At 65.8% G+C, this 11,686-nt stretch overlaps 1 protein-coding gene across 1 annotated transcript; it reads left to right on the forward strand.

The window, feature by feature from the left end:
• The first annotated feature begins 1,578 nt into the window (after positions 1 to 1,578).
• On the forward strand, positions 1,579 to 11,686 carry SHMT2 (serine hydroxymethyltransferase 2). The gene is made up of 12 exons (XM_038378675.2): positions 1,579 to 1,722; positions 5,139 to 5,327; positions 5,702 to 5,781; positions 6,253 to 6,453; positions 6,772 to 6,853; positions 7,374 to 7,496; positions 7,789 to 7,928; positions 8,597 to 8,762; positions 8,843 to 8,942; positions 9,828 to 9,983; positions 10,455 to 10,562; positions 11,083 to 11,686. The coding sequence occupies exons 1-12, from the start codon at positions 1,699 to 1,701 to the stop codon at positions 11,208 to 11,210; spliced, it is 1,497 nt and encodes a 498-aa protein (XP_038234603.1). The 5' UTR covers positions 1,579 to 1,698; the 3' UTR covers positions 11,211 to 11,686.

Here is an 11,686-nt window from a genome sequence, read left to right on the forward strand (position 1 = left end):
CCAGGTGAGGAGGAATGTCTAGTGGTTAGAGCAATACAGGTAAGGGACAGGACAGCCGGGTCCTGGACTGACTCTGGGAAGGGAGTAGAGTCTAGTTGGCTTTGGCAGGGGTGGCTGGGAGCCAGGACTCCTGGGTTCCATTCCCAGCTGTGGCAGGGGAGTGGGGCCGAGTGGTTAGAGCAAGTCCCAGATCTAGTCCCAGATCTGCCACTGAGTGACTTTGGAGGGGCAGGGCACATTCTTCGATGGGAGAAAGGTCTTGGCTTGGGCCTTGCTTCCTAGGGTGAGAGACTTGCCACCCACCACCGAAATGCAGCCACCTCTGGAGTGGGCTGGGACAGCTGGTTCATAACCACACAGCAAAGTTGCGTAGGGATCGTCACCCAGCACTGAAATGCAGCCACCTTTGGGGATCGGCGCTGCAGCTGATTAACAGTTGCACAGCAATGCCGTGCCGGGATGGCTCACCTAGTTTGGGAATGCAGCTGCCTCTGGAGTGGAGCACGGCAGCTATTTGATGACACACAGCAACGCTCCAGGATAGTGTAGTGCAGAGTATGGCATGCCAAGCTGACAACACAGGACATATGTAGGGCAGCAGCCCACGGGCTCTTGCAGAGCGTGCGCCGGGCTCTGTAATGGCTGCAAGCTGTCGGGATGCAAATGTGTGCCCACTAGGTCACGGTGCACCACTGAGCCCTGCGTCATGGGGGCGCCGGGGCTGCCCGCAGCGTCTCTGCCTTGCCTCTGCCATCCACCCAGCTGTGCGGCTGCAGCTCCTGGGCCCCTTTACTGCCAGAGCACTGCTCCCTTTGCCCGCGGGTCCCGCTGGCTCCCTACGGCCTGTTCTGCCAGCCATCAAAGGGGAAGAAGCTGTTGGAAGCTGCAGGGGGGGAAGGTCCCTTTGGTGCTGCATCACCAGGGGCCAGGCTGCGGCATGCCCTGGGGATAACTGGCACAGAATCTCTGGGCTCGCCAACCTCTGGGCCTGGCACCAGGGCTTCCTCTCACTCTATGTCTGCGCAGAGCCCTGGCACAGTGGGCCCCTGGCCTGGGCCGGGCCCTCCCTGTAATGCACACCCTTCAGAAATGTGGCAGGACGCAGAGGTGGGTGTGAACCAGCTGCTGGGCTTCACCCCAGAGGTGGTTGCATGTCAGCACTGGGGGAGTAATTGCTGGGCAGCATTGCTGGGCCATGGTTCACACTGGCGGACAAAGCCGCTGCCCTCCCAAGAGCTTCCTGTCTAAATGGCCCCGATCCTGCAAACACATGGGACTAAACTCACGGGAGGACCCCCCCCACAACTACCTCTCCCCCTATACACAACTGCCCCTCCCTCCCCACAACTGGCCCCATCCACACCTACCCCCCCCACAACTGCCCCTCCCCCCCAAAACTGCCCCCTCCCCCTGAAGTGTCCCGCTTTGTCACACTTGCTCGCTGGTCCCGCTACGCCCCAGGCTCCCACTCCTGCTCCCTTAGGCTGCGGTAGGTTCCACTTATTTGCAAACATGCAAATCAGCTCATTAACCACTTTGCATGAACGATCAGGGGGGCGGGGCTCGGCCGCCGGCCCGGGCGAACTACATCCCCCAGGGTGCACCGGGAGCGGCGCGGTCACGTGTTTCCCGTCACTCGGGCCCCGCCCCCACGGAGCAGCACCCGGGAATCGCCACCTGCCCCGCGCCGCCTGCAGCATGTTCGGGCGCTGCCTGGCCCGGGTGAGTCGCGGCTGAACCCTCCCCTTGCGCGTGCACATGGGCAGGGGGCTGGGATGTGGGGGGGCTCGTGCTGGGGGGCGGGGTGATGTGTTTTGCAAAATAGCTCGGCTTCTCCCCCCCCCCAGCCCCAGATGCGCCCCCGCCCCCCCTGCAGGCCACGTGCCCTGGCCGGGCCCCTTTGCAGAGCGCTGTGCCCCCCCACCTTTGTGCAATGCAAATATGGGGGTGCTCCTTTCCCCCCCACTCCCTGCCCCTGCTGAGTCCCGACCCAGTGCTATTTCATGGCAGGCTCAGTCCTGCGGGTCCCCGCCTTCTGCTTCCAGACGCCCCATAGGAAGCCCTTGTCCCTGGGGGGCCGGGGAGAGAGACGGGGGGGTCATGCCCCCGCCAGGCTCGCAGACGGAGCTGGGTCCCTCGCCGGCCCTGTGATGCGTCGCTCCGCTTTGCTCGTTATGGGTGCATTGGTGGGTCCTGCCCAGCTGTTTGCATGGGGGGGGCGGGCACGTGCACGTGTCAGGCTCGGACCAGAGCCATCCTTCGCTCTCCCCCTGCCTTGCTCCTCTGACTTCCCGGGCTGCTCCCTGACATCTGCCCCAGTGCAGCGGTGAGCAGGGTCCAGGGGCCGGTGGCCAAACCTTGGCGCCGGAGCAAAGTCTCCTTGGCATGAGTTTCGTGCCCTATCGATACCTACTGCTGATCCCTTTGAACTGAGTCAATACGGCACAGTGGCCTCTCACCGCCCTGCAGATTTTCTCTTGCCATGTTTAACTAGCGCGATTGGGACTCAGGGTTGCAAGGGGGGCAGAAAAAAGAAAAGGAGTACTTGTGGCACCTTAGAGACTAACACATTTATTAGTCTCTAAGGTGCCACAAGTACTCCTTTTCTTTTTGCGAATACAGAGTAACACGGCTGCTACTATGAAACCTGTCATTATGCAAGGGGGAGAGAAGTGACCCTCGCCCGCTGTTGCCAGCAAGCTTAACTCTGAAGATTTAGGACCAGCTCCCTCGTCACAGGGCAGCGAGAGCCGCTTGCCCCATGGGTTAAACTTGCAAAAGTTTCTTCTGCCTGACTGTGTTTTATTGTTTGGGGAAACTTGGCACATGGTGAGGCTTTCAAGCCAGCTGATGCAAGGGCAGTGACCTGGTTGCATCATGCCTGGATTTGAGGCCTAGTGTTTGGGGCACAAGGGATACAGCAGAACCCGGCCAGTCAGCCCCATAGCTCCTTGGGAACCCGGAGGACGCAATCAGGCAGCCTCGGAGATCCCGAAAGAGCCAATACAGGGCAGGCTGCGTTAAACATCAACCACGGCAAAATCAAGGGAAAGGTTTTTTTTAAAAAAGATGGGGCAGGGTAAGGAACCAGTTTCTGTGCTTGGTTCCTTGAAATGCAGATTTTTTTTTTTTTTTTAAAGCAGTATTCTCCTTCTGCCTAGTCAAGTTTCAAAGCTGTATAAAGTCACTGCTCAGCTGCAAACTTCAAAGACCTGGAAAGTTTTGTTCACAGTCCCGGTCAGCCGCCGTTCCCGAGGTTCTGCTGCGTTCGGGTCTGGCTACGGGAGCGGGAAGTGAGCTCCTGCTGGCGGTTGGCCCCTCAGCGCTGTGACGGGGGCTCCGGCGGTGCCTGGGAAGGGGGAGAATTGGACAAAGGTGGCGGGCTCCCTAGGCCCCGAACGCCGCTCAGCCTGGCGATTTCAGGAGCAAGGACTTGTTGTTTTCCCCCTGGGAGTGGTTTGGAGTCATGGTGGCCCCGATCCTGGGGGTCTGTCTGTGTGGATCCAGTCGGGGCTCCGAGAGACTCCTCGGCAAATATCTCGCTCCACAGTATCCGTCTCTTGGCTGTGTGGTCTGTAAAGGCCACGATCTGGGTTGCAGTGGTGTCTGGGAGCCCCAGGCCTGGGCCAGCACCCCGTTGCCCCAAAGAGCCAGTAGGTCCGATCTGGGGTCTACGCCCCCGCACAGGGCAGAGGTCTCTCCCAGGGAGCTGGCTGGCCGGCCCCTCGTGGGCAGAGTCTGTAGCTCTCAGGGTTGACGGCCTGGAGGATCCAAGAGGGGGGTGAGGATCAGTGGGGGGGAGTAGAAGTGATGCACCAGCAACAGGGGGTGCTGTCTCCCAGCATGGATTTGGGGGGCAGGTGGAGCTTAGGTGTCCAGGGAGAAAACTGGGAGAGGAGCCCAAACTGGCCTGGTGGGTTAGTGCAGGGAAGACCACCCTTTTGGGTGGGAGGGGGCACATGGGGCAGCGATGGGGGGGGCAGTGCACAGTGGGGAGTCTGGATTGGGGCTGGGGGGCAGAGATCTGTCTCCAGGCGCTGCTTGCTCCGTGTGACACGTGAGTGAGCCATGGCAGGAAGTGGGGGGGAGGCAGGCACACAAAGGGCAGACTCCAGCCCCCACCCATCCTGTGCATGCAGATGTGCTCCCCCCCCCAACCGTACCATCACGCCTAAGCCTGTGCACACCAAGCTCACTCTGCTTCCCCCCCCAGTCTGGATTGCACACTCACATGCGCTCTCGCACGTCTGCCGTTTCTCCTCCCGCCCCCCAGGATTTTGGCGCAGTTTCCGTTGCTTTAATCCAATTTTACAGCTGTGGCCCAAAGAGGGACCCCGCCTGGGTCATGTGACTCATGTGGTCCCCGGGCTTCCTGCATCAGCCTGGGCTCCTCACTCCCCTGCATGTGGCTCCGATGGGGAGATCGGTCCCCTGCACAAGGGCCCAGCCGTTCCCGCTCTCCCAGGCCTCCGGGAAACGCCTCCTCCGGCCCCACAAATGAACCAAAGAAAGAAGGAAGCTGTCCCCCGCCCCCTGAGCCCTCTTTCCCCTTCCCCATCCAGAGCTGCCCATGCCCCCCCCCCGTGACCCCCTGTTGGAGGAAGAGGTCTGCACCCCACAAGTGATGGGATGTTGGGGGTTCCTTCCCCCCAAGTTAGTGTCTGCTCAGTGGTTAGAGCAGGGGGGCTGGGAGCCAGGACTCCTGGGTTCTATTCCTGACTCCCCACCTGTGCCATGAGGATATCGGGGTATTCTGTGGCTGTGTATCCCCAAAGGTACCAGAGATGAGGTGCCCCCCCAGCCCTCTTCCCCCCTCCCCGGCCAGAGCTGCCCATGCCCATCCCGTGACCCCCTGTTGGAGGAAGAGGGCTGCACCCCACAAGTGATGGGGTGTTGGGGGTTCCTTCCCACCCAGTGGTTAGAGCAGGGGGGCTGGGAGCCAGGACTCCTGGGTTCTATTCCTGACTCCCCACCTGTGCCATAAGGATATTGGGGTATTCTGTGGCAGTGTATCCCCAAAGGTACCGGAGATGAGGTGCCCCCCATGACATGGGGGTACAGGCTGGGGTGTGTGTGTGGGGGTGTTGGTGGTTACGCCTCTCTCTGGTGATGTTGACGCTCCCTCTTTCCGTCGCCAGGCTCTGAAGAGATGCTGGCAGCTGGACACGCTGGGCCTGCGGGCCCAGCACAGCCGTGCGGCTGCAGCTGGGGAGGTGCCCGGCTGGACCGGGCAGGAGAGCCTGGCAGAGAGCGACCCCGAGATGTGGGAGCTGGTGCAGAAGGAGAAGGATCGGCAGTGTCGGGGCTTGGAGCTCATTGCTTCGGAGGTGGGTGCGGGGGCAAGGGTGGGTGTTATGGGGCGGGGGCTCGGGGGGGGCTGCAGTGGGGGAAGAGGGGGCAGGGAGGAGAGAGTTTGGGGGGGCTGCAGGGGGAGAGGGAGAAGCCGCTCTTGAGGCCCAGAGGTGGGGGCTGCATTGCCCTGAGGGGGCCCACCTTGCCTTAGATTCCTTCCAAGTACCTGCTGGAGCCCTGCCCACCCCCCCCCACCTGCTTTCTAGTCGTTGGGTGGGGTGATGTTTGAGGCCAACCCTGCATTGCCCTTCAGGTTCCTGGTTGAGGCTGGGCTGGGGGGGGCCCGCGCTGGCCCCCCTCCCCGGGCTGTCTCACCTCCATCCCCCTGGCTTCGCTCTCTGCCCCCCAGAATTTCTGCAGCCAAGCCGCGCTGGAGGCCCTGGGCTCCTGCCTGAACAACAAGTACTCGGAGGGCTACCCTGGCAAGAGGTATGGGGGGGGCACCCTGGGCGGGGGAGGGAGGGCACCCTGTGGGGGGTCAATCTGGCCAGGCCAGAGAACGTGGGGAAGCCACACATGGATCCTGAGGTCTCCTTGGCAGTCGGGGCGGGGGGGGGGCACAACCCTCCCCTCCCCAGTGGTAACTTACTGTGTGGGGCCCTCTAGCACTGGGGGGAGGGGCAGGAGCTGTTGTTTTTGGGGTGATCATGTCAGCTTCCTCCAGGACCTCCAGCAGCCTTGGGTGGGGGTGATGGGCCCTGGGTTCCCCTTCTTCTGGGCACCAAGGGGGCAGGGAGGCCCCGAGGGGGTGATGGGCCCCAGGTTTCCCTCCTTGCGGGTACCGGAGCGGGCAGGGAGGCCCCAAGGGGGGTGATGGGCACTGGGTTCCCTCCAGGGGCCCCACGGGATGGGGGGGAAGAGGCTGCTTTGAGTGTCTGAGCCCTGGTGCCCTCCCCGCAGGTACTACGGAGGGGCCGAGGTGGTGGACCAGATTGAGCTGCTGTGCCAGCAGCGGGCACTGGAGGCCTTCGACCTGGACCCTGCCCGCTGGGGGGTGAACGTCCAGCCCTACTCTGGGTCGCCCGCCAACTTTGCTGCCTACACGGCCCTGCTGCAGCCCCACGACCGCATCATGGGGCTGGACCTGCCGGACGGCGGCCAGTATGTCCCCCCCGTGGGCAGTGGGGTGGGGGTGGGGAGCAGGGCCCTGGGGGGTGCTGAGCCTGGGGGTGGGGGAGGGGACAGGCTGAGAGGCCCCAGAATCGGGGGGGGGAAGGAGTGCTGGTGTGGGGTCTGGGGGCTACAGGTGGAGACCAGCCGGGGGTGAGGGGGGCGCCTGTGCGGGGGGGAGATCGCCTGGGCGGGGGCCCTGCCAGGTGGTGGTCCGTCTGGGGAGCCGGCCCGGGTGGTGGGGTGGGTCGTGTCCGGTCTCTGGGTCAGGCCGTGGCTCTGGCTTGACGCCGTCCGTCTCTCCCGCAGCCTGACCCACGGGTACATGTCGGACGTCAAGCGCATCTCGGCCACCTCCATCTTCTTCGAGTCCATGCCCTATAAACTCAACGTGAGTGGGGGGGGGACATCGTGCGTGCAGGGTGCTTGCAAAGGGGGGGTCAGGCTGTGTTTGGGGGGTCGGGGAGGGGTAACATGCATTCACAGGGAGGGGGGGTCCCAGTCCCTTGTTCCTGGGGACCCCCCCAGGGGCTGGGCCAGGAGGTTTCTGTTGCTCTGGCGGCATTGGGGACTCTTGACTCAGGGGTGTATTGGGGAGAAGGGAGCCTGGAGTGTCAGTGTCTCCCCTCCCTCCCCCCCCCTCCTGTTGCCCCTGCCCCTTGGATCCCCCCCAGCTCTTGCACCCTGCCTGCCGGGGCTGGTGCCTGGGCCAAGCCGTGTGCACCCCCGTCGGACCCCCTCTGCCCCTCCCTGTGTCCTGGGGCTGGCCTGACACGCCCCCCCCCGCAGCTCCCACCCGACCCTGTATAAGCTCTACCCCCCACCCCCCAGCAGCATGGCCCCGGCAAGGGAATTCACGGGGGTGGGGGGGTCACTCTCCAGCTGTGACCCCCCTTCCCCTCCCCCCGCAGCCAGCCACGGGGCTGATCGACTACGAGCAGCTGGAGGTGACGGCCCGGCTCTTCCGCCCCCGTCTCATCATCGCGGGCACCAGCGCCTACGCCCGCCTCATCGACTACGCCCGCATGAAGAAGGTGTGGGGGGGAGTCAGGGGAGGGGCTTAGGATGAGGGCAGGGGCTTGAGGTGGGTGGGAAGTGGGGGAAGGTGCCTGGGGATGGGAGGGGAGGGGGTTTCAAAAAAAAACCCACCCCCCATGATGACCCTACCCCCTCCCTGGGGCACCAGCTGGAGATGGGGGGAGGGTTGGAAGAGGGGAGGTTGGCGTGAGCTCCCCGGTCCCGCCCAACGGGGGTGGAGTGCATGGGGGGGCGGGGGCGGGCTGAGCCGGCGGGGGGCCAGGCTGACGCTGCCCCCCTCTCCGGCAGGTGTGCGAGGAGGTCCGGGCCTACCTGCTGGCCGACATGGCGCACATCAGCGGGCTGGTGGCAGCCAAGGTGGTGCCCTCGCCCTTCGAGCACGCCGACCTGGTCACCAGCACCACGCACAAGACCCTGCGCGGGGCCCGGTGAGCGCGGCCGGGGCTGGATCCACCCCGGCCCCCCCCGCCGCACTGCCCTTCCCCCCCGTCCGTCCGTCCCTCCTCTCCTCGCCCCCCGCACTGCCCTTCCCCCCCAGCCTCTCCCCCATCCCTCCTCTCCCCCCTGCACTGCCCTTCCCCCCCCGGCCCGCCTGGCCTCTCCCCCATCCCTCCTCTCCCCCCTGCACTGCCCTTCCCCCCCGGCCCGCCTGGCCTCTCCCCCATCCCTCCTCTCCCCCCTGCACTGCCCTTCCCCCCCAGCCTCTCCCCCGTTCCTCCTCTCCCCCATCCTCTCCCCCATCCCTCCTCTCCCCCCTGCACTGCCCTTCCCCCCCAGCCTGCCCCGCCCCTCCTCTCCCCCCCGCACTGCCCTTCCCCCCAGCCTCTCCCCCATCCCTCCTCCGCCCCCCGCACTGCCCTTTCCCCCCTGGCCTGCCCGGCCTCTCCCCCATACCTCCTCTCCCCCCCTACACTGCCCTTTCCCCCCTGGCCTGCCCCACCCTTCCCCTGGCCTCTCCCCCATCCCTCCTCTCCACGCCCCCGCACTGCCCTTCCCCTCTGGCCTGTCTTGGGCAGCTGCCCTGACATCTGGGCCCCACACAGCGGGTGGGAGTGCGGGGATGGCCACGCACTGACCCATCCCCCTGGCCCCACAGGTCTGGACTGATTTTCTACCGCAAGGGGCTGCGCTGGGTGGATAAGAAGACGGGCAAGGAGACCCCCTACAACCTGGAGGAGCCGATCAACTTCGCCGTCTTCCCCTCGCTGCAGGGCGGGCCCCACAACCATGCCATCGCCGCCGTGGCCGTGGCTCTGAAGCAGGTGGGGGGCGAGGGTGACACATGGCTGGGGAGGGGAGGATCTATGGCCCCCACTGATCCCTCCACTCCTCTTTCCCGCAGGCCAGCTCCCCCCCCTTCCGGGCGTACTGCCAGCAGGTGCTGAAGAACGCCAGGGCCATGGCCGAGGCGCTGCTGCAGAGGGGTTACACCCTGGTTTCAGGTGATGCCCGCGGGAGTGGGGCACGGCAGGGGGAGGGGAGTGGCAGGGGGGAGTGCAGTGAGGCATAGTGGGTAGCATGGGGGATGGGGGCAGTGCAAGGCTGGCACCAGTGGCTGAAGGTTTGGGGGGCAAAGCAGGGGGCAGGGCTGGGATAGCAGGGGCTGCGGGTCACGGGGGAGGGGCACTGGCAGAGCTGGCGGGAGCCCAGGGCTGGGCTAGTAGGGGGCTGCGGGTCAGGGGTGAGGGGCACTGGCAGAGCCAGGGGGAGCCAGCAGGGGCTGCGGTCGGGCCTGGGGGGCATCGGCAGAGCCGGGGGGAGCCAGCAGGGGCTGCGGTCGGGCCTGGGGGCATCGGCAGAGCCGGGGGGAGCCAGCAGGGGGTGCGGGTCGGGCCTGGGGGGCATCGGCAGAGCCGGGGGGAGCCAGCAGGGGCTGCGGTCGGGCCTGGGGGCATCGGCAGAGCCGAGGGGAGCCAGCAGGGGGTGCGGGTCGGGCCTGGGGGGCATCGGCAGAGCCGGGGGGAGCCAGCAGGGGCTGCGGGTCAGGGGTGAGGGGCACTGGCAGAGCCAGGGGGAGCCAGCAGGGGCTGCGGGTCGGGCCTGGGGGGCACCGGCGGAGCCGGGGGGAGCCAGCAGGGGCTGCGGGTCGGGCCTGGGGGGCATCGGCACAGCTGGGAGGAGCCAGCAGGGGCTGCGGGTCGGGCCTGGGGGGCACCGGCACGGGCCTGGGGGGCACCGGCAGAACCGGGGAGAACCAGCAGGGGCTGCGGGACGGGGGTGAGGGGCACCGGCACAGCCGGGGGGAGCCAGCAGGGGCTCTGGGTCGGGGCTGGGGGGCACCCAGGGGCTGCGGGATGGGGTGCTGATCTCTCTCTCTCCCGATCCAGGCGGTACCGATAACCACCTGGTGCTGGTGGACCTACGGCCGAAGGGGATCGACGGGGCCCGGGCCGAGCGGGTGCTGGAGCTGGTGTCCATCACGGCCAACAAGAACACCTGCCCCGGGGACAAGAGCGCCCTGACGCCAGGGGGCCTGCGGCTGGGTAAGGGGGTGCCAGGGGGTGGGGCATGTCTGGCCCCCCAGCTGAAGGGGGGATTGATTCCCACAGTCTGTTCCCAGTACTGGGCCTCCAGGCCCTTCCCTTGGGAGACCTGCCCCCCCGGCCCCCACCTCTGGGGATGTCCCCCAGCCTTCCTCTCCTGAGGGTACTAGGGTGGCTTTGAACTCTCTGCCCTGGCGCCCCCGGGTGTCCGACAACAGTGAGAGCTGGGGACAGAACCCAGGAGACCTGGCTCCCAGCCCCCTGCTCTCACCACTAGCCCCCACTCCTCTCCAGACTCCCCCCCCCCCCCCGACCCAGCATCTCAGCTGATGCTCCTGGTGAGGTAACTGCGGGGCCAGGCTCTCCCTGCCTGGGGTGGGGGGCAGTGTGATGAAGTAACTGTGCTGCCAGGCTCTCCCCGGGGCTGGGGGCTGGTGCGGTGAAGTAACCCTGGGGCCGGGCTCTCCCCAGGGGCCCCAGCGCTGACGTCCCGCCGGTTCCGGGAAGCCGATTTCCAGAAGGTCGTGGCCTTCATCGACGAGGGGATCAGCATCGGCCTGGAGGTCAAGAGCAAAACCAGTGAGTTGGGGGGCAGGAGCTTCTCAGTCTCTGCCCTGCAGGTCTGAATGCCCCATGTGGGGGCAGGCCCCGGCTGAGGATTGGGCCCGTCCTGCTGGTGCAGCAGCCTGGGGCATTGGGGATCTCTGGGCTGGGCGGGGGGCCATGGTGTGACCCACGCACCACACGGCTTCTCTGAAAGCCAGGACGCCTGGGTTCCATCCCACCTCTGGGAGGGGAGTGGGGTCTAGTGGTTAGAGTAGGGGAGTGGAGCTGAGAGCAGGTGGGGTGGGGTCTAGTGGTTAGAGCAGGTGGGGGCTGGGAGCCAGGACTCCTGGGTTCTATCCCTGGCTCTGGCAGGAGAGTGGGGTTTAGTGGCTAGAGCTGTTTTCCCTTGTAAATTGGGGATAAAGCCCGTGCCATGGCTCTGGGAGGGAGAGGAGGGTCGGGGGGGGGGTCTGTCTTTGTGAAACCCCGGGGGGCACTTGGCCGGCCCCCTCCCCTGGCTTCCCCACTCACCCCCTCCCCTTTCTCTCCCCAGCCAAGCTGCAAGACTTCAAATCCTTCCTGCTGAGTGATGGGGCGACGCAGAGCCGTCTGGCCGACCTGCGCCAGCGCGTGGAGACCTTCGCCCGCTCCTTCCCCATGCCTGGCTTCCAGGATCACTGAGCAGTGGGGGCTGGCCCCACCTCGACCCCCGCCCGCGCTCCAGGCACAGAGACTGACCCTGACCCCAGGAGGGGGGCGGTGCTGGGACCCCGGGCGTCCCACCACCTGGCATGGCCCCTTAGGATCCCACTCTGCTTGCAGCATTCAGCTCTCTTGCCCCCCTCTCTGTCGGCAGCTGACCTCGGGGGCTGACCCCTTTTGTTATTGTAGGGTCTCCTGCTGGAACATCCCCCGGCTCCGTGCCAGCTCCCACCCCTCCTTGCCACTCACAATCAAGGTCCTCCTATTGCAGGAGCCCTGCCCTACCCAGTGCCAATGGGGGGTTGGGAAAATGCCCCCATGGACCTAGTTCTGGGTCCTAGGTCCCTCCAGCTGCTTTGCCCCCAGCCAAGGGGTGGGTCAAACGGGTGGGGGGGTCCCCCCTTGTCAGGCTGCCACTGCTTTTAGCTGAGCGAAGAAACCTGGAACGTCGGAGA

This window comes from Dermochelys coriacea, chromosome 20, assembly GCF_009764565.3.
Source record: "Dermochelys coriacea isolate rDerCor1 chromosome 20, rDerCor1.pri.v4, whole genome shotgun sequence".
NCBI lineage: Eukaryota > Metazoa > Chordata > Testudines > Dermochelyidae > Dermochelys > Dermochelys coriacea.